The sequence below is a fragment of the Eriocheir sinensis genome, chromosome 17, assembly GCF_024679095.1.
Source record: "Eriocheir sinensis breed Jianghai 21 chromosome 17, ASM2467909v1, whole genome shotgun sequence".
NCBI lineage: Eukaryota > Metazoa > Arthropoda > Malacostraca > Decapoda > Varunidae > Eriocheir > Eriocheir sinensis.
The window spans coordinates 12,488,995-12,511,494 of record NC_066525.1 but is presented as its reverse complement, the minus strand read 5'-3'; the positions used below and the strand labels follow the sequence as shown (position 1 = coordinate 12,511,494).

Genomic DNA, 22,500 nt, shown 5'->3' with positions numbered 1-22,500 from the left:
GAGGGGAAGGGGCATGAGTGGGTATTAAATTAAGAAGTGTGTTGCTCCGGCGTCCTCTATATGGGAAGGGATTATGTGAGTTGTAGGCGAGTTGTTGAATTGGAACAGCAGGATAATTAAATATTACAATCAAAACTCGTGACTGGGGTGGCGCGCAGTTCACCTAACTGTTCATCCTCCCTTTCGGGCTGGTCAATAAATGGGTACCTGGGGAAAGCTGGGGAAGGTGGAGAGTGGAATGATGCTGTCTGATGGTAATGACGATGAATATTATATATGTATGTATAGATAGATAGACAGATACACGGTAGATAGATACACGTAGATAGATAGATCGATATAGATTAGCAGAGGGAAAAATGGGCAGATAGATACACCAACACGCAGAAATATAGAGCTCAAGAGACAGACGGACTGTTCGAACTAGATCTAAAAATGACCTAAAAAATAACAAAATTTATGGACAACAAATGCCCTACATGCGTATCAACAGACTCATGCACGTACTCACGCTGTCATGACCGCACACACACACACACACACACACACACACACACACACGCACACATCGTTGACAAACATGCAAACACGCACATACTCATTCCAAACATTTTCTATCGCAAACTTTTTCGGCATACATTGGGAACAACCTTTCTGATATTGACAGTTTCGCCCGTCCCAGGAATCAGACAGGCCAAAAGTGATGAGGAAAAACGCAATTATTTTATGAACTGCTAGATAATTTTCGTGAGTAAAGTGAAATGGCATCTAAATGAACAGCAGGCGTAATGGGTGTGAAAATACTGGTGCTGATAGTGCTGATGACAGTGATAATGAGAAGAACGAAGACTATATATCAGTAATTAAACAAGCAATTTCTCTCTCTCTCTCTCTCTCTCTCTCTCTCTCTCTCTCTCTCTCTTTAAGCCCCTATCTTTCTCATTCTCCCTTACACTCCTCGGCAATGATCATCTGTCTCTTGGTTGCCATCCAGACAGTAAAGAACATCGCCGAGACGAGCTGAATACTCTTGTCTGGACCAGTTGTTCACAGAGGGAACGTCACGGTCATGGCATTCTGAAAGGACTAAACTGAACTAAGGAAAAGGTTGGCACGCAGTGAAGGAGTGTAACATGATTCTCACGCCTCACCGTCACAGCTTTGAATTTGAAAGACAATGAATATAAGAAGCGAACTCACTTTGATGTTTCTTCAGTCACTCATTCTTTTATGTGAGAGTTTCCCATAGCGATCTTTACAGTAGCAACATACGCTGATGTGACTCGGATAAATTAAAACTGAGTCGCAATGTATTTCAGTTTTTGTAGAGATTTCAACTTGATATGAATAAATCTGATCTCCTTATCATAAAGTATACTCGAATGTGACTTAAATCCGTTTTTCCAGTATCAAAATCAGTGAGTGAAGGAACTTTCTGTTAATAAGTTATTTCAAATGGGGCGTTTCTTTGCTTTATCTTATCAATCATTAGTGGCGTTTAAATTGGATTATATATATTTTGTTTCCGTTACTGATGAATTTTATCGGAGAGAGAGAGAGAGAGAGAGAGAGAGAGAGAGAGAGAGAGAGAGAGAGAGAGAGAGAGAGAGAGAGAGAGAGAGAGAGAGAGAGAGAGAGAGAGAGAGAGAGAGAGAGAGAGAGAGAGAGAGAGAGAGAGAGAGAGAGAGAGAGAGAGAGAGAGATTCTCAATACTTCTAAAATTCCTAAAAAAGAAAAGAAATACAATGTCACTTGCGTATTTATGATCTGAGTGCAACGAAAACGACTAAATGAGCTGCTAAAATATTCAGAAACTTTTCTAAAATGAAGGAAACAATTTTCTCTTGATTGGAATGGATGAAAAATTTCTCCTTGATCTTGAAACATGCGTTTGATCTGTTCCGAGTGATTACAGTGATATGCTATTACGCAATACTAAGAATAAGACAGACAAACATGGCCGACCTACAAGACTTAACTGATGCTCGCCTAATCGTTTGGACAGCCAATTAAAATTCAACGAAAGCTCACTTTTCCAAAACTAAAACATGACCATGCTCAAACGGGGATGGCCCAGCGCGGCGCGTGCTGAAGTATGTCTCCCCGTGTGTGTTTCACCTTTATGAAGGAAAATATAGTTATTTTAATCTTTGGCACGACGCACCATTTGCAAAAAAATACGAGACTTTAAGAATAAATCATTTCATTACTTTGGGCGAAGAGAGTCCGGGAAAACATACAGCAAGTGCCGGGCAGCACGGCGCCGCCCATCATGCAGCGGACGCCCGACGGCTGGGACGATTGGCGCTCTGCGTTGTTTTTGCTGACGATGGTGTTTGATGGGCATTACATGGCGCCGCCGAGTTATGGGCTGTTGTTCATTTGACCTTACTCCAATAAACCTGACGGAGGCGGACGCTGCGCCCTCCATCACCCATGTCCGCCTGTGATGCAGTGTGTGTGTGTGTGTGTGTGTGTGTGTGTGTGTGTGTGTGTGTGTGTGTGTGTGTGTGTGAATATCAAGTTCATATAACATTGTCGAAAGTAATATGTTTCGAGTTAAAAAAAAACACGACAGGAAAGTTTGGGATACTTATTTATTTTGGGATATTCTTTTGCAAACTCAAAATACTCGCGCGTTCAAGAAATGGCTCGCGGTTCTGACCTTGCTCGGGCACATCCCTAAGTAGAAATGTGGCGTTTGTGGCTCTCCCTTGATGTGTAGCGACTCATGGTCTCCTTCCGGCGCCCCGGGGGCAGACTTTATACTGTATATCTCGTCGCCAGCAGCAGGTGTGGCGAGTGTGGCTTTGTGGCGAACAGTCAGATAGGTGGTGTGCTCCACTGGTGTGCTCTTTGAACATAAGGAGATTTTTAGAGAGAAAGGCGTACGGCGCTGAGTCGAGAATTCATGGTAACATATGAAGGAGTGTTCTAACAGTAACATCTGGGGCTGCCTACATCTGCGAAACGGGAAGGTAAGAATCTTTTTTAACTGACATCTGAAAATCCTACAAAACATTGCCACATGTCTGGTGAAAGTAGTGACACTTCATTCTAGGGAGTAACCATTATCATTGCACTTATGTATATCTCTGCTCTTGTTACTAACTTACTACAATAATCACTAAAAGAAAATGTAGTCTAACTTCATCAAATTCTTCATTATCGAAAGTCAGATACAGGAGACTTTCCGCACCACGAGTTAAGAAAAGTAATTTAAGTATCACACGTCCAGCACAGATGAGTCCGCCTCACGTGCGCCGTATTTAAGGTACGAGGCAAAACGATTTCTCCAGGAGCAAGTGCCAGTCTTTGAAGCTCTCCACTTTGAACTGCGAGGTGCGAGTAAATTAAGCTCTTTGGGTCACCGAGAAGACGCCTCGAGGACGAGGATGTGGGGGAAGGAAGGGACGGAAGATGAGATGGGTCACTGGTGGTACTGTTGATGGTGGTTGGGGTAGAGGTCGTGGTGTTGTTGGTGTGAGAAAGTAGTGGTGGTGGTGAACTTCGTGGTGGTGGTGTTGCTGCTAGTGTTGGTAGTAATTATAATGGTGTTGGTGGTGTTGGTATTATTTGTGTTGATAGTGGTGGCACTGTGGTTGTGGTAAGGGTGGTACCGTGGTGATAGTAGTGGTACTGATGCTGGTATTGATAGTGGTGGGGGTGGTGATGACGGTGTTGGTAGTGGTAGCGGTGGTGGTGATGGTAGAGGCGGTGGTGGTGGTGGTGGCGGTGGCGGTGGAGGTGGTGGTGGTGGTAGAGGTGGTGGTGGTGGTGGGGGTGGTGGTGGCGGTGGCGGTGGTGGTGGTGGTGGTGGTGCCAGACTTAGTGAGGTTTATTGCTCATTAGTCAGGCGCCAATATTTACTGCATGTCGGAGTAGTTTGTTGCTCAATAATGCTTTCGATTTATAAGGGATTAATAGGGAAATTATGATTATAATTTATATGAAAATGTGCCGAGAAACTGAAATTTCAATTAGCAATAAGGATTAAAGATTTATTGTCACTCATAAACTGCCAAAGAATACGCTAAATTTTGAACCATCATTAGTGTGACCCGTGTGTGTGTGTGTGTGTGTGTGTGTGTGTGTGTGTGTTTTATCTTAATTAACACTACATATACTTTCACCAAATATATATACTTTAAAACACACTAATAAGCACACAGTTTTCTTACGCAAGAACCTATTTCTTATGGGAGACATCTTACTCTTATCCATTGAAATAGTTTGAAAAGAAGCGCACGTAACCTTACCCAGCTCCTCCCCCTTTACTAGCCCTTGACTCCTTCTTCCCTTACAGCTCGTCAGGACAACCTGGAAGCCGCTCTCAAGACCCTGGAGAAGTGCGACGCCCACCTGACCGAAGCACCCCCTGACCTGCTGGATGAATACTCGGCCATTAAAGACCGGCTATCCAACTGCAGGGAAGAGACGCCCTCCCTGGTGGACGGACTGCGGCGGGAGGGCGGCGTAGGGGCGTGATGGTTCCTATAGTGGTGTGTTGACGTGAACAGTATAATGATATAAAACACCTGAAAAAAACTTACTGTAGAAAATGAGTTATGAAATTAGTCTGGGATGGGTAAGAAAAAGGTTGAAGCAAGATATCAGAAAAATATTAAGATGGAAGTTGAATAAAGTAGAGTTCTAATGCGTAATACAAGTGATAACAGCGATAACACGAAGAGTGTAAAACACGGAGTAAAAAAAAATGTTTCGAAGAGTCATGTCCTGCGGGAACACAAACGCATCAACAATCCTTTGACGCAATACGGAAGACATGAAACAAATATAAATGGCAAAGCACTAAACACAATGAGAGGAAAAAAATCAACGAGAATTATAAAACTGAAACGAAGAGTTAAATAAAGGCGTCATAATCCTGGAGACAAACCAGACAATACATATAAAAAGAAAAGGATAAAGGGGGAGGGAGGTGACGAGGAGTGCTGGTGAGAGGGTAAGCTTAGGGGGTAGTGGGGAGGGGGGGAGACAAGGCCCTAGGACGTGACAGGAATATAACATGCCACCCACTTGAGGTTTAACTGGAACTCGTCTACAACGCAACCGACGTCACACACACACACACACACACACACACACACACACACACACACACACACACACATCTTTCCTTTAGTGCGTATGTGTGCGTGCGTGCGTGCGTGTGAGTGTGTATGCGAAGAAGTGTTTTGAAGTGAACTATACTTTGTGTGTGTGTGTGTGTGTGTGTGTGTGTGTGTGTGTGTGTGTGTGTGTGTGTGTGTGTGTGCATAGAGGCGTTTTGAGGGGAACTTACCTAAGCTTCCCTCGCCCCATACACACAAACCCCAACTCATCCCCAATACTCTCCCTTCATCCCCTCTCCCCCACAACACTCCCACAGGTCCCGGACTTTCACCTGGCACTGTACGGGAGTCTCAAGGAGGAGCGGACTAGGGTTACGGACAAGCTCGTCTTCCTCGTAGCTTCTCAGTCTAATTATTTTCCCGCTATCGCCTGTAACCAGTACTGATTACCCGCCGCCCACCTACGAACTGCACCTGTTTCATGTCTTTAATGGCATCTCAGCCTGTTGTTGTTGTTGTTGTTATTGATGTTGCATGTATCTGTAGGCAAGATTATTCTTTTCGTTTGTAAAAACAAGTGTTAATAGCACAAAAAACTGTGCTAGATCGGCGTCGCATGACCCTCCAACCCCCACCCCCCCAACAATTTATATTATGCAACTAGGGGTCTAAAATGGAAAATGCTGAAAAGTAAAGATGGCGCCGACCATCAGGCACTACTATGAAGGCTTACCAGCGCCACAGGCCACCATTCACCCCACCTCTACCCCCAGCTGACTTTGTTTATAATTCCATTTTGTAGGGTCCATTAGGGCTAACAAATGTTATTATACAATGTCATGTCTAGAACGCTTGGGTAAGCCAGGAAAACAACTTGAAGAGAACATCAAGAAGATGGACCATCTGTTGATCGGCGTCTGCGACGCCGATAAAAAAGTAAATAGGGTGGTGAAACTGACGTAAGGAAAGTGATTCAACTACACTTCACTTCCTTTGTATCGTTAAGAGTATTGTTTGATGGAAAGATGCATGTAATTTTCGATATTTTATGTCAATTCTTATATAGGTAGAGGTAATGAGTGTGAGGATGAAAGGGTAAAGGCAATGTTGGGAGCATATGCTATAGCTGTATGTGTGTGCGTGCTCAAAGGGACGGTAAATAAAGAATACTTCATGTGGTAAGTAACAATATCTTAGCTTATTGTTGCGTGTCATCTTGTGCTTTTACTTGTAAGGAGAGGGACAAAAAGAAGTAACAATGACGTTAAGAAGGCCATAAATATTTCACATCCTGTCATGGTAGTAATATTATTTGTGTGCTCGTGAAAGACGCGTGTTCCTAATAAGCTGTGAAATGGAGCAGACTATGACGGTGAGAGAAATGAGGGAAGGCCATTGTGACTGATTACATGACTTACAAACATATATGTAGTGCACTTCTTGGTCATGAGTGGGAGGTTTGTAACTGTGTGATGTCCAAAAAGTGAAATGTTCAGGAAGTGAGTGCGCAAGACTTATTGACTGAAACACACACACACACACACACACACACACACACACACACACACACACACACACACACACACACACACACACACACACACACACACACACGCCAGACACTCAGCGTCTTTTAACATTATCATGAATGTGTTGGACGTGTTTCAGGGAGAACAAACGGAACAGTAAACATAACGTTCCTCCAGGAAGTAACGTGACACTTATGAGGACTTTTGAAAGAAATGACAGTCTACGCTTCCTGCTATACTCACCTGTTGCGTTTTATGTGTACCTACTTCTGTTTCTTGGTTTGAAAGATGCCAAATATATATTTTTTTCCACAAGGAATGGAAAGAATGAGGCAATAAAATGACGTCTAGGAATAAAGGAAACACTGACTGAACAATGAACAAGTTTTACAATAAATACATTGTTTATACATACTTTACAATACACACGTCTTTCCGTGTTCAGTGTTTATTTTCCCTCATAAAAACGTAAATTTTCCTTCATAAAAAATGCTAAAAGACAGGAAAATAATGTCGACAGAGTACCAAAATACTACAGCAACTCATTACAGAAGACGAAAAAACCCACTTTTCTTGTTATTCTCCTTGTTTTGTTTGAGCTACACACTTGTTGCTGGAGCGGGAAACGTGAGGGAGAAAAATACATCCGAGGAAGAAAGGAACACGCACTCCATTCAGGCCTTGTGTGTCTTGCTTCATTTTCCCCGCGACACACACAGCGGAGGGGCGGCAGGATGGAAACCGATTTGCTTTCCCCTTTTGAGGCCAACAGGAAAAAAAAGAAGAAGAGAGGGAACGGCCCGGGGTCATGTGAGTGAATGATTTACAACGCGGATTGAAAGAGGTGAATGGAGAGGGCGGGGGAAAAAATGTGGCTTGCTGCGATGGTTTTGTTGCTGCTGCTTATATATATATATATATATATATATATATATATATATATATATATATATATATATATATATATATATATATATATATATATATATATATATATATATATATATGTTTGAGCAGAAATCTATGTTTACTATTTTTTTTATTATCAATACTAGTGTGTGTGTGTGTGTGTGTGTGTGTGTGTGTGTGTGTGTTGTGTGTGTGTGTGTGTGTGTGTGTGTGTGTGTGTGTGTGTGTGTGTGTGTGTGTGTGTGTGTGTGTGTGTGTGTGTGTGTGTGTGTGTGTGTGTGTGTGTGTGTGTGTGTGTGTGTGTGTGTGTTGTGTGTGTGTGTGTGTGTGTGTGTGTGTGTGTGTGTGTGTGTGTGTGTGTGTGTGTGTGTGTGTGTGTGTGTGTGTGTGTGTGTGTGTGTATTATTTGTGACTTAAGAAAGATAAACAGTAACTTAATACTTGTTTTCTTTCACTCAGATTCGGTATAAAGAACAGATATTCAATAAACCACTATGTCGTGTTATTTAGGCCCGGCAACAATGCACCTACACCCTTTCAAGGTATCTTCCTAATTCAATTTAGTATGAAAAAATAGGAGTGGGCTCAACAAAAGTTGTTCGAGAATTAGCCAACGTGGAGGTGGGCTGAGACAGGCAGGAAGGCGCCCAATAGTTTAGAAAGAAGAAAAAGGCAACGTACAAAATTCCCTATTATTTTTGTTCTATCTTCGGAAAGGCCGGGCACATGGAAAGAAGCTACATGCTGCAGATGATCGCTTGAAGTAGAGCGGCCGCAAGAGTGTATATGTGTACGACATCTGCCATAGCAATTCAAAAAGATAAGTGACTCGTGAACAAAGTATGAACATAACGGAATATAGGGCGATCAGGGCTATTGTATTGAGGTTGTCAGGAATTATGATCACAACGACAACTTCAAATGACTGCGATTCTAAATTTTAAGCATCCAGTGAAATACATTAAGTATCACCACTTGTTTTTGACTTTATCTTTTAATAGGGTTTGTGAGGTGGTGGTGGTGAGGGCTGTGAAGGTGGTGTGATGTAACCTCGAGGCGTCATCTAGCAAGCAAGAACGACTTAACATTCTTGAGAGAACACTCTTCCTTGTTCATATGACGGGGAATGTTGAAACGAAGCAACACTATTTCTCATTTTCTCATTGATCAAGGGCAAGAAGTTCAAATTTAGTCACAATTACGAGGTCTACGCTCATAAGGAACATTTCTCAGACAAGTAATTAGAGTAAACTCATCCCACGAAAAATAAACCGTAAACAGAACAAGAATGGGTTGGAACGCTTTTGGTAAACAGTAATATCATGAATAACGACCTGCCACTCTCCTTGAAGAAAAAGTGTGCAGTAATTGTATCGTGCCGGTTATAAATTACGGTTCAGAAACGACGTCTTAAAAGATTTAGAGAGAAAGCTATGAAGCGCACAAAGCGAGTGGAGAGAAAAATGCTGGGAGTAACAAGGAGAGGCAGGAGGCGAGCAGCATGGATTATATTAGATACAATGGCTTAATATATCTTAATGACGTTGAAGGATAAGAAATGAACTTGGACAGGTCATATCATGCATAACTGATAACATTAGAATAACCAAATGAACAGAGTAACAACCAAGGAATTACAGAAGTCAGGACAGACAAATGACCAGTCAGAGGGATGGAATTTTACATTTGCCAGAGCAGGATCGTGTACATTTCCATCAGACAGCCAAATGGAGAAGGTTTTGAAAGACCTTTGTCCTGCAGTATATAGTAGTGCCTGAAGATGATGATGATGATAATGATGATGATGATGATGATGATTATGATGATGATGATGATGGCGTTGTTGTTGTTGTTGTTGTTGGTGGTGGTGGTGGTGATGTGGTGGCGGTGATGACTGTGCATGAGGCATTATGAGCTGTGACGATGTGATGTCATACTGTAAGTGATAAATAAGTGGGGAAGGGATGGATATACATGCACTCCGGCAGCTTAGATGAGCAGCCAGACACGGAGTTAAAAGGTAAGGCCTCCGTGACAGTGTCGTTTTGGCGGCGTTCAGAAATGCCATGGCGATGTCCATGCTTATATCATCCCTCCTTTTTTTTTTTTTTGTGTGTGTGTGTGTGTATGTGTGTGTATGTGTGTGCGCGCGCACGCGAGCATGTTAGGGGGCAGCAGAGCACAGGACCAGGCGAGGCTGCCGAGCCACCCTGGGATCAAGGATGCATTGGAGACATGAATTTTGAAGGAATCCGGAGCGTTAGGGAGCACAAAACAGCACCCGTCGACAGGAAATGAAGATGAGATTTTTGTGACATACCATTTGAAAGCGACAAAAATAAACATAAAAAAACACGTCCAGGACTAGAAAGGAAGGATTTTAGTACACTGATATGTTACATTAATACAAACTTTGGTAATCTTAAACTATAGCTTAAAAAGAGAAAGATCTACATTTTTGAGTAGTCTTCTTATATTCACCCCGATAACAAAAAAAATCGCCTAAATTAGATATTGAAAGTACAGTTTATCTATCTATCTATCTATCTGTCTCTGTCAATAAGCAGTGTATTTCTGTTGAAAATACAATTCATTTATTCATCTATCATTTATTTATGTATTAATGTAGTTGCGTATTTATTTGCTTCTTATATTGATTTACTATTTGTTATTTTTTTCATATGCTGTGATTTCCTTACGTATATTTATTTCATCGCCATTCCGGTAAGAGGCAACGGGACGGGGCAGTGGCCGGCGAGGTACGTAATCAATGGATGACGTTTCCTCATGAGTAGTCGAGGCAGTGGCTTGGACGTGTTTGTTTGCATTGATACCGAGACTTTTCACGGATATGACCTGCCGCATGACTCATCTATATTAGCAGTCTCTCTCTCTCTCTCTCTCTCTCTATATATATATACGGTATAGATCAATGGATAGATAGATAGAGATCGATAGATGTTTCTGTGTGTGGATTACAGAGAGAGAGAGAGAGAGAGAGAGAGAGAGAGAGAGAGAGAGAGAGAGAGAGAGAGAGAGAGAGAGAGAGAGAGAGAGAGAGAGAGAGAGAGAGAGAGAGAGAGAGAGAGAGAGAGAGAGAGAGAGAGAGAGAGAGAGAGAGAGAGAGAGAGAGAGAGAGAGAGAGAGAGAGAGAGAGAGAGAGAGAGAGAGAGAGAGAGAGAGAGAGAGAGAGAGAGAGAGAGAGAGAGAGAGAGAGAGAGAGAGAGAGAGAGAGAGAGAGAGAGAGAGAGAGAGAGAGAGAGAGAGAGAGAGAGAGAGAGAGAGAGAGAGAGAGAGAATGGTTCAAGGATCAAGACAGGCGGAAGCGAAAGGAAGCGGAAGAAAGTAATGTCATTGCTGCAACAAAGAACACGGATGCAGGAGAAACAAGGATAAAAAAAATGATGATGAAAGGGAGAGGGATTTCTTGGAGGGAACGGAAGCTTTACAGAGAGAAAGGACGCGCATGAGGAAATGACGGAAGTATGAGAGAGACGAGAGAAGCGTAAGTGAAAGGAACAGGAAATTAGAGATGTTTGTTTTATCTGGATATGTGACGGAGGAGGTGGAAAAGAAAAAAGGAGGAAACATTGAAACACGGAAATATGGAAGAGCCGACTGTAACCTGGGGGGGTGAGGGGGGATTTAGTAAAAGGGAGATTTGTCTAAAAACATTATATTTTAACAGTGTAACAAGGAAAGTTAGTTGTTAGTGTTAAAGCGAACCAGCCTGGGGGCGAGAGCTCCATCACCAGTGGTTGCCTAGTATGAACTGAACTGTCTTTTCCTTTTATGACACTAATCCTTTGTCTCTGAAGTGATAATCAGAATCTAGTCAATAACTAGGATATTACGTCTATTTGTTAAGCTTGCAAACAATACAGAAACGACACGACCGACGCTCATGTGGACAACAGAATGCGTGTTGGCTTCTAACTGAACCGCCTGCTTCACGCCTCGCCCACTCAACGACGCCAAATCAGGGGTGGGTCACTCTGAGCAAGTCTCTATGCAAGCCCCTTTCCAATCCTAAGTACCTCTTCCATCGACTTGCTCAAGCTCTGAAATTTGTGGGCTTCCCTTTAGTCTCCTCCACTTGCAATTGTCTCTTACAGAAACAACCCGGCGAGCAGGATCGACTAACGGGTAGCGTGTCACGTGCCCGTATAGCCGAAGTTGGCGTTCATGGCCCATGCAGGTAATAGGCCTCGATTCAGCCTCAGGACGTAATCGCCGAAAATAACGCCGAGGATAATAACGATAATGATAATAGTGATAACAGTAATAATAATAATAATAATAATAATAATAATAATAATAATAATAATAATAATAATAATAATAATAATAATCATAATAATAAATAGAGAAATAAATAGTAATGTTGGTATTATTATTACTATTATTATTATTATTATTATTATTATTATTATTATTATTATTATTATTATTATTATTATTATTATTATTATTATTAGGAGAAGGAGGGGGGAAGGATAGAGGAGGAGGAGGAGAAGGAGGAGGGGTTGGAGGTGGAGGCTTAGGAGGAAGGTAAAGGAGAAGAAGGAAGATAATGAGAAGGAGAAAATGAGAAGGATGATAAAGAGTAGAAAAAGAAGGAGGAAGAAAAGGAAGAGACGTAAGGAAGGAGAAGGAAAGGGGGCGGGGGCAAGGGGGGGGGGGGTAGTGTGAGGCCATAAGTCACACAGATAACAGAGGACTATGAAGGATTTATGAGCAGCGGTAACACTAGGACGTGCTAAAGATCACATCTGCATACGGGAGTGAGGCACATCATACTGACACGTTCCCTCCCTCCCTCAGGTGTAAAGGTCAGCTCGAAAAGGAAGCGACAAAAACAACACGATGCTCGACGAAGAAAGAATAGCAAAAGTCTTGGTAGTAAAATGAAAAGGTGAGGAAGGGTGACGAGCGTTGAGGAAAATGATAAGTAAAGGAAGAGGAAAATAAAAAAAAAACAGTAGAAGGAAGAGAAATTGAAGGAAAAGTATGATAATGAAGGAAAGGAGGACGAGAAGGCTGACGAGAGTTGAGGAAAATGATAAGAAAATGAAGAGGAAAATGAAAAAAACCGTAGAACGAAGAGAAATTGCAGGAAAATTATGATAATGAAAGGAAAGAGGACGAGAAGGACGAGGACGAGGACAAGAACGAGGAGATGAAGGAGATGTTAAATGACGAGGAGGAAGACTGAGGAGGAGAGAAGAAAAGGATAAAGGGTCTACATCATATTCAACCAGATTATAAGCGTGAAAGGGAAAGGAGAGTAAGATAGAGTACGAGAACTAGAGGAGAAGTCAATTAAGGTAGAATAGAAGCGAGGAAAGAATAGGGGAGGAGAAGAAAGGAGAGGAGGGGAGCGTAGAGGAGTGAAGAGGAAGGGAGGGAAGAGAAGAGAACCATGTTAAAGAATAGGGGTATGGGAAGAGAGAAGGAAAGAAGAGGAGGCAAGGGGAGAAGAGAGGGATGGAGGAGAGGAGAGGAGAAAATGGTGATAGGAAGAAGACGAGTGGGTAGAAGAAGAGTAAGGGGATAGAGGATACTAGAAATGGAAGGGAGGGTAAAAGGAAGCAGAGAAGAAAAGAGATTGGGAGAGTAGGAATTGAGTGAGGAGAAAGACAGTGGGGAGTACGGGACAGAATGGAGGGAAACGAGCAGAGGAGGGGGGAGGAGAAAAGAGCGAAATGGAGAGGGCGGAAGATTTGGCTATGTACAGAGGGGAGGAGAGGAGAAAAGAGGGGAGGAGAAAAGTGCGATGAGTGGAGAAGGAGGTAAGATTTGGCTATGTAGGAGATAGGTCGAGGGTCGGGCACTATTGCCAGATTGTCGTACTCAGACCATAGTATTTACCGGTTTCTGACGCCTAACTATTGCCAAGAAACATCAGGAATTAACTATTTTAACGATAATTATAAGTGAATCTCCTTATTGGGGTCCACGAGACAGTTTTTGGGTCGGAAGTCGGTAAATATAAAAGGATGAGTAAGACAATCTGGCAACTTTGGGGTCGGGAAGGAAAATAGATCACGAAAAACACAAGAAAATGAGATTAGAAAGTAAAGAAAGTTGGCTGCATCGGTATCGACATCATTACGGTAAATCAGAGGCAGTTTTCTTTCCTCTCCTCTCCTCTCCTCCTCCTCCTCCTCCTTTACCTCCTCCTCCTCCTCCTCCCTTTCCGCGGTCATCCCTCAGACACGTATTTATGGCCAGCTGTGCCACGTCCGGCGACTAGAATTCATTTGCATGACGCATGTGTTTGCCTCGAGCCGCTCCCATCACTTTGTCACGACTTCCCGAGGCGACACCTTTTTTGCCGCTTGTTTGCCTGACGGGGAAGTTTTGGTAAAGGAGGAATTGTTTTTTTAAGAGTTACGTCATATCGGGGGAGGGAATGTGTGTTTTAGCGTGTTAGGGTATGTGATTACGGATGGATAAGAAAACAAACGGAGGTGATTTGTAGCGCAGAGAAGAGGAGAGGAGAGGGGAAGAGAAGAAGAGGAGGGGAGCATAGACGAGTGAAGAAGAAGGGAGGGGAGAGAAGTGAACCGTTGTGGGGGGGTGAGGATAGGGGAGGAGGGGCGAAGAGGAGAAAAGAGGCACGGGAAGAGAGGAAAAGAACGGAAAGAATATGAGGTAAGTCTCGGAAGGAGAGAAATAGGGAGAGAGGGTCGGACGGGAGCACGTGTTTTTTTTTTAGGGAATATGGGTGAAAGTAGGAGGGACGTGTGTTGTGGTGATGGGAAAAACTTAGAACTTGGGACAGGGAGGATGGTGAACACACACACACACACACACACACACACACACACACACACACACACACACACACACACACACACACACGCACGCACGCACACAGGCAAGTTGTCTCCCTATCAGTGACGCCGCCGCCACCGCCGCCGCCGACGCCTCCCTCTCGTGTCAAAACTTTCCTCTTCCCTCACCGGTTGTCTTGCGGACTTACCTCATAAATCACCTCATAACGGGAAGAGCCGAAGCCACCTGAGCCATCGGAGGCCAGGGACTGAGGGAGAGATTGTAAGCCTCCTTCCTTTCCTCCCTCCCTCCGGCCCCCTTCCCTCCCTCCGGCTTCCTTCCGATCAGAACCCAAATTCTCCTCCTCTTCCTCGAGAAATGATTAGTTCCTCGATAAAATAATTCTAAGAGAAAATATGAAAAAACTCCTCCTCCTCCTCCTCCTCCTCCACTTCCTCCTCCTTCTTCTTCTCCCGTTTATTGACGTATTCGTATTAACTTTAGGCCTATCGGGCGCAGAGATTTATTAAGGCCATAAATCCCTACTTGATAATTGAAACAGATCATGTGAGGTGATGGTGGTGATGACAGCGATAGTGGTCATGACAGTGAAGGTGGTGGCTAGGAGAGTGGTTTCGTTTTCTCTCTCTCTCTCTCTCTCTCTCTCTCTCTCTCTCAGATCGTTTTAAGTCAGTAATTACTAAAGAAACTCGACTTAAAACTCTAAATTATTTCACCTTTAAGAAAAACATGTGCATAACACCATTTATCTTCCTCTCACAAAACACGCTTATATTCACACTCTTTTTCCAGCATGCATTTTTTTCCCCGACAAAACAATATTCGGGTAGACAGCTAACAGATAAAAGCAGGCTATGAGACGCTGCTACGCCCTCCATACTTCTTTCCCTTCCTCTCTTTACTCTTCCTCCTCTCTTCTTCCTTTATCCTCTGCCTCTCCTCCGAACCTCCACTCGCCATTATTCACGGCATGTCTGACAAGCCTCGTGGAAGGTGATCAAGCAGTGTCAGAGGGAAAGTGTACGGGGGAGGGGGAGAGGGTGCGGGGGAGGGGGAGAGGGTGCGGGGGATCGGATGTTGGGATTAGCAGACAAGTAGTGGATGAGCGAGTGAGTGGGTGAGTGGGTGAGTGCTTGGCTGGGGATCTTTGTGTACGTGACTGACTGCTTGAGGTGAAAGGATACTGGGCTGGACGAGGGAATAAGGACGCTGATCATGTGGAAGGGATAACTTATATGAAAGGTGAATGGCTGGAAAGATACGGTAAAGTGTGTGATTGTGGTGGTGGAAGGAATATATGTAGGGTGAGTGGGTGGGAATGGGGATGTGTATAGTGGGTGATATGCGAGTGTGTGGGGGTATGAATTTGTGGGTGGGACGGATAAAGTATGAATGGGCGACAGAATGAGTGGATGGGAAGACATGGTTGTGTGAGGGAGCGTGAGGGAGTATTAGGAAAAGCTTTGAAGGGAAGTCTAATGATAGCAGTGTTCCAGGAATGAATGATGGCTGGACATTCTCCCTTTCACCTCTCTCTCTCTCTCTCTCTTTGATTCTGCCTCTGTCTGTCTGTTTGTTTGTCTGTCTGTCTGTCTGTCTGTCTATCTCTTGTATATATATATATATATATATATATATATATATATATATATATATATATATATATATATATATATATATATATATATGTATATGAAACAGCAAATTATAAATGCGATGTAAATATGGGCTTTCCGCATGTTTCGCTCAGGAATTACTATGCCCAGTTGGCACGTGGGAGTTGCAGCTGTAAAATTACAGATTACCTGAATGCAAATTGGAAACTACCGCGCTGTAATGATATAAAATACGCTTGCTGCAAATTGTCTACGTAACGGGTGGAGGCGGGAGCTCCGGCGGGAAAGATTCAATAGTAACGAAGAACAAATTGCTGGACTGAAAACGTGCATCGCGAGGTACGAATTGGTTTGTTTGGCAGAAAAAAAATAGTGCATAGTCTGAGGCGTAGCATGCTGCAGGGACACATCACTTTTTCTTTCTTCCGGCGCTGTTACGCTATTAGAAATTATCAACGAAGACGTGCACGGCGCTCCAGGGGGTGCGCGAGACAGGTGCTTCGGGGATAGGGAGTGCAAAAGAAGTTGAACAAAGAAACAAGGAAAAATACTTTATAATAGTGTAAGCGGAAATAGACATTTAGATAGGGAAATGAAGAAGACGAGTAGATAGAGAAGACTATAGGAGTGAGATTCTGTAGAGAAACGTAAAATAAGAGAAAGACTATGATAACGAAGAAAATATATGACAAGAATGAATAGACGCGAAAAGCAATTTTATAGGAAAATAAAGAAAAATAAAAAGAAACAAGAAATATAAAAATAAGTAATGAGTAAGGTAAACAATCTTAAAAAAAGTGTCGTTGTTAAGTCAATACCTTCCGAACAAGAACAAGAACAAAAAATCACACAGGAGTATGGCTGATAAAGTTATATACTTCACTAATTTTATTAATCTACACTAATTTTGCCTTTATTCTTTTTCAATTATCGACCTTCACTTTTGGTTATATCCTGCATTATGTAAAATATTATTTATAATGTCTATCATACCGGAGTTTTCACAAACCAATAAATGTATGTTCTATGGGTCGGATGGCCTGAAACTTGTCACATTCATATAACTGCACACATCAGTCACAAAAATGGCACTCACTATAAGCAGTCGACAAGGAAGATGTAACATTAATTCGGAAAAATCTCAGAAGTAATGCACGTAGGCAAATTGATCACCGTTCCAGCAGAGGAGAGAGACAATTAGCCGCCAGGAAGCGTAAAAACATATATATAGAGAAAGACAAAGGACTTCAGGAATGTTCGTCAAAAAGAAAAGATATCAGAAAGAGATGAAGATGTGAGAGGCTTATCATCAAAATAGAGTCCGCGATCAGTGATAAAAAAATGTTTTCTTTGCCAGGCTTTGTGTCAGAGACGTCTGGGTCCTCCTTGATTCTCTCATGGTGCATCACACACTGGACGGCTTTCCAACTAATCCTCACAAGATACAAGACGGAAAATGGAAGAACGCCAGTAACCACATAGAGTACAATAATAGTAGTAAGATAATAAGGGTGCGTGCTTTGGTCATATAACAAAATGTTTGAGTGAGGTAGAGTTCTCCCTTTGCACAACGTTCACAAAAGATAATAATGGCATTGTATGAAATCGTGAAAATAATAAGGACGTAGACATGGAAAGTATGATGCATGTGAAGTCTATTCGGTGTTGATTATTATATCATTGACGGGGAAACAGAGAAAACTAGGCACATTAAAAGAACGTATTTTTATTTCAGTAACTATCTACACGGCGCCATGAGAGTGGGCTTGAGTGGGAGTAAATAGTGGATGAGCGAGTGTGTTTGAATGAATGATGTTAGAGAATGAATGATAGTGAGTGATGGAAAGATACAGTGCGTCAGTGAGAGAGAGAGAGAGAGAGAGAGAGAGAGAGAGAGAGAGAGAGAGAGAGAGAGAGAGAGAGAGAGAGAGAGAGAGAGAGAGAGAGAGAGAGAGAGAGAGAGAGAGAGAGAGAGAGAGAGAGAGAGAGAGAGAGAGAGAGAGAGAGAGAGAGAGAGAGAGAGAGAGAGAGAGAGAGAGAGAGAGAGAGAGAGAGAGAGAGAGAGAGAGAGAGAGAGAGAGAGAGAGAGAGAGAGAGAGAGAGAGAAAATGAGAGAGAGAAAATGAGAGAGTGAGTGTGAGAGAACAAGTGAATGAGAACTAGAGTGAGTGAACAGGTCCGAGCCGCCTCCGCACGTCTATCCGTCAGCGCCGAGCCTCGTCCCCCGCGTCAACCGTCTTGCTAGCGAATGCAGTCAAAGTGTCAAGGGACTTAAAAACACGCCGAGTGGCCGGCCTGTGGGGACGCCGCGGTAACAAACTTTGCCGATAAAGGAGACGAGCGAGCCGCGGCAGACCACCAAATGTCGCGAGAGTGAGAGGGAAAAAAAGAGGGGAACATAAATGAAGAGGCCTAAGTTTCCCTTTAAAATTAGCTTTGGAAAACTTTTTGGTGCGAAGAGAAAATAATTATGAAGTTTGGTTGAAAAAATGGGCAAAGCTACGTGTGTGTGTGTGTGTGTGTGTGTGTGTGTGTGTGTGTGTGTGTGTGTGTGTGTGTGTGTGTGTGTGTGTGTGTGTGTGTGTGTGTGTGTGTGTGTGTGTGTGTGTGTGTGTGTGAGTGTGTAAGTGCAAATATATACATAATCTTTCGAATTTATATGGCAGAGTAAAGGAATTGTCGTAAAAAGCTTCGAATATGTGATGAACATTTCTCATAAGATTAGTAAGCGAACTGAGTCTATAAATTAATGATTGGCTCACTGACATAGCGACTAACTGACTTACTGGCTGTCCTCCCGTCAGCCTGACCACCAAACTGACTTACCTAATGACTGCGCTTACAGGAGAATGAGGGTTCAAGAGGTCTTTCGGGTTGCCAGGGCGCGGGTGTGGGTGTGGTCAGCCTCCGAAAACTCAATCAAAGGTTTAACAATACGGAAAACGAGGCCAAAGGTTATCAGATTCACTTCGGCATTTCCTGCTGCACCAGCAAATCCTCTAAAGTGAAATCGTCTAAAACACATTCACACAGGAAAAATAATATATTATAGATGGCTACAGTGACACGTATGGTACAGAAAACACTCTCATGGACATAGACAAAATAAAATGGAGATATTGATAAAAAAGAGAGGGAAGAGGAAAGTGTGTGTGTGTGTGTGTGTGTGTGTGTGTGTGTGTGTGTGTGTGTGTGTGTGTGTGTGTGTGTGTGTGTGTGTGTGTGTGTGTGTGTGTGTGTGTGTGTGTGTGTGTGTGTGTGTGTGTGTGTGTGTGTGTGTGTGTGTGTGTGTGTGTGTGTGTGTGTGTGTGTGTGCACTTCAAGAAAACTTGTGGTAATGTCTTCGCGTCCTTTGGAAGAGGCGGAAAGACACCTATTCAGGAATGTCGCCGCAAAACACAGTGGCTGCAAATTGTTCCGACGGTATTTTTCTGGGCAGTGCACTTGGCTTTTAAATTTGGTGCACACGGGTCCGGAGGAAGAAAAAGAGGAAGGGAGAGAGGGGGCCGGAGCCACCACGCTCCTGAAGAGGTAACAAACCTCGTTACAACTTTCCACGCAGTAAAGTCCTGATGGCTTCTTTCTTCTGATGGAGTTCGTCAGTAGAGTATTCGGAAGTTGCTGTTTTGCCGGCAGGGGTGAGGTAAGACACGAAACACGCGTGGCAGGAAAACTAATAATTTTTAAAGCGAAAGAGTGATCCACAACACACCTTGGGCTGTCCACGAGGCAGCAGAGTGTGAATGACACATACACCCTTCACGGATGTACCCTTCATGGTACATCCGTGGTCGTCGCGGAAAAGGAAGATATTGACTGGAATAAAAAAAATACTCACAAAAGCCACGGTCGGGATTCTCTTGACGAAAACTATAACAGTGCGTCAGAGTTGTTCCTATGATATTTTATTGACATCTTATTAATAGTTTCTTATGTTAATTACACAATGAATAAGAATTACGTAATAGGTGACAAATGATAAACTATTATATCGCCTCGATATTTTTTAGGGAAGCCAAACAAAACTGTATATAAGAAACATGCCAACAACACGCTGCCCCAACAAAAAAAGTAAACATACAACACCAAAGGACAAAGATTAAATTTGGCTCGATGGACTTCTTGACACTCCTCTCCTCTAGGGAAGGGGAAACATAGACACAGGAAGGCGGTCCTACAGTTTATCGGTGAGAGGTAAATATATCTTACATTATCACTAAAGGTAAGGTAAAGGTATATAGCTGAGCGTGGCTTCGGTGCTCATATACGATCATTGGCCCGTTGAGACTGTTGTAGTTAATCCTCTTCTAAACCTCTTTATCCTTTTCCATTTCCTCTTAATCCTTTTCTAAACCTCTTAAGAGGAAATGGAAGAGAATTAAGATGAATTAAGAGGATGCTTGAGAGGTTTAGAAGAGGATTAATCCTCTTCCATTTCCTCTTGACCCTTTCCATACTGTGACGCCGACGTCTGCGTCACGGATGGAAAGGGTTAAGAACCAGTTACCCCGGGATACGGGTCAATGTGAAATCTGGGATTGCCACAGTTACCTTCCCCAGGTTTCCCTGGCCCGCGGAGAAACAGCCAGGCACGCTGACCACTAGATCACGGAGGCGTCACCAAAGATGATTGCATGAAACTATAATACTTATATACGGGGAGGCGGTGGCTGAGCAGATAGCGAGACGGCCCCGCGTTCAGGAGGACGCGAGTTCAATCCCCGACCGGTGCCACCAAGCTGGGATTTTTCAGCCGCCGCCGAGTGGCTGAAAACTACCCACGTGCTGTCCAGAAGACCACCTATCAACCCGGACTCTAGATTCTAGGATTAAAGATGAGCTCCGGGAGGGCAGCATGAGCCAACGCAAGATGGCGCCACTATAAACACTCGCCTGCGCCAGAACGGGCTGGGCCGACCATCAGGCCCCACCGGGAAGAAGCCTTGGACCGACCATCAGGATCCATCGGGAAGAAGCCTACCGGCGCAATAGGCCAAGACGTAAAAAAAAAAAAAAAACTTTCTTACTTCTTTATTACTGCGTGGCAATGACTGGAAGCATGAGATAGGGCCACGAGCCCACCCAGAATCCGCGGGCACTTACATCAACCCGTGCCTCATGTGAAGTATTGGCCATCCTGTATCTAAGGTGTTCGCCGTCCAAGGGGAGCAGTGCCGGCTCGGTAGAGACGTCTTGGCATACCTCCCCGAGCATGCTGGCTGTCAGATCCCTCACCTCATCGTGTCGGATACAGACGAAGCCTCCCTTCTTGCATGCCATGGTGTGAGTGACATCATTCGATGATCCACATGCACAGAGATTAGGCAGCCCCTCAATCGGCCAGCCATAATTGAGAGCAACGGCGTCGACAAATTCTTGTTTGTTGAGGCTGAAGCCTTTTTCTCTGATTGGTAGTAACGTTAGCCAGTTAGAGGCGCCTGCCTCCTGTGCTGTGTGGATTTTTCTACACATTTCTGTAGATAGGTTGTGTGTTAGACGGTCCAGCTCGTCCTTTTGGGCCTGGTGTCTTTCTTCTGAGATTCTTCTTTTAATTTCTTTTATTTCACTTTGGTCTATTTCGCCGTCTGCCTCCTGAGCGATGATCCTGTTGGTGAGGGATCTGGTAAGTCTGCTACTACTATTGCTGTCGCAGCAGCAGCTACTGCTACTTTAATTGTTAATTCCTTATCTGAATTTTCTCCGTGTATACGTTCCTCGTCGCGACACATGCATACAGATATGTACATAAATACACGTCACGTCTCCTTAACTTTGCTATGACTATCTTCCTTTAAAGCCTCTCCTTGACCGTCAGTAACAAAAAGGGTGTGTCGTGAATCCGCACACACGCTTTCATCTCCACCCTTCATTTTCATCTTACCTTTTTTTATATATTACGCAAGCGTAACCTTCAGGAGGGACAAGTATTCTCAGCTTCCTCCTGCTGTAGCTCCTCTTCCTCCTGTTTCTCCTCCCCTTTTCTTCCCTCTCTCCCCCTTGAGATGAGTGACATTCGGCCCGCTCATTAAGTTATCCTGAGCCTCCTCAAGCGTTGATTACGGGCGTTTTATTTGCCTAGGGAAGAACCGCCCGTCGCACCAATTAGGCAGCCGACCTCCTGGGCTAACGGAGCGGCGGCTGTTTGTTCAGCTAATGAGGAACGCGTCCGGGGGGGAGAACAGTGTCGCAGTGTGTACAAATGTAGCTCTTTTACCCTTTCCTCCCTCCTCGTCCTCATCCCCTTACCTTCTCCCTATTAAATGTTAATTATTCAAGATTATAAAGTTGGGGAAAATATTAGAGGAAAATGGGTGTGAATTTTTCTTTATGGGGGAAGGGTTGAAGGTTTTGTGCATTGTTTTTTCTGGGGGGGTTATTTTCTTTTAATGTGGGAATATTAATAACAATGATAAAAATAATAAAATCAATTATGATAGTGATATTGGCAACAGCAACAGCAACAAGAGCAGCAGCAGCAGCAGCAGTAGTAGTAATAGTAGTAGTAGTAGTAGTAGTAGTAGTAGTAGTAGTAGTAGTAGTAGTAGTAGAATAATGGTGGTAGTAGTAGTA

The 22,500-nt window shown here is 43.4% G+C and overlaps 1 protein-coding gene across 2 annotated transcripts in view; it reads left to right on the top strand.

Moving 5' to 3' along the window:
* The window catches only part of LOC126999951 (outer dynein arm-docking complex subunit 4-like), a 70,915-nt gene extending 63,664 nt beyond the window's left edge, over positions 1–7,251 (top strand). For both annotated transcript variants that reach the window (XM_050863138.1, XM_050863139.1), the window contains exon 12: positions 4,307–7,251. In XM_050863138.1, coding sequence (XP_050719095.1) covers positions 4,307–4,488 — 182 coding nt within the window. In that variant the 3' untranslated portion in view covers positions 4,489–7,251. The remainder of the gene's footprint in view (positions 1–4,306) is intronic.
* Positions 7,252–22,500: the final 15,249 nt, after the last annotated feature.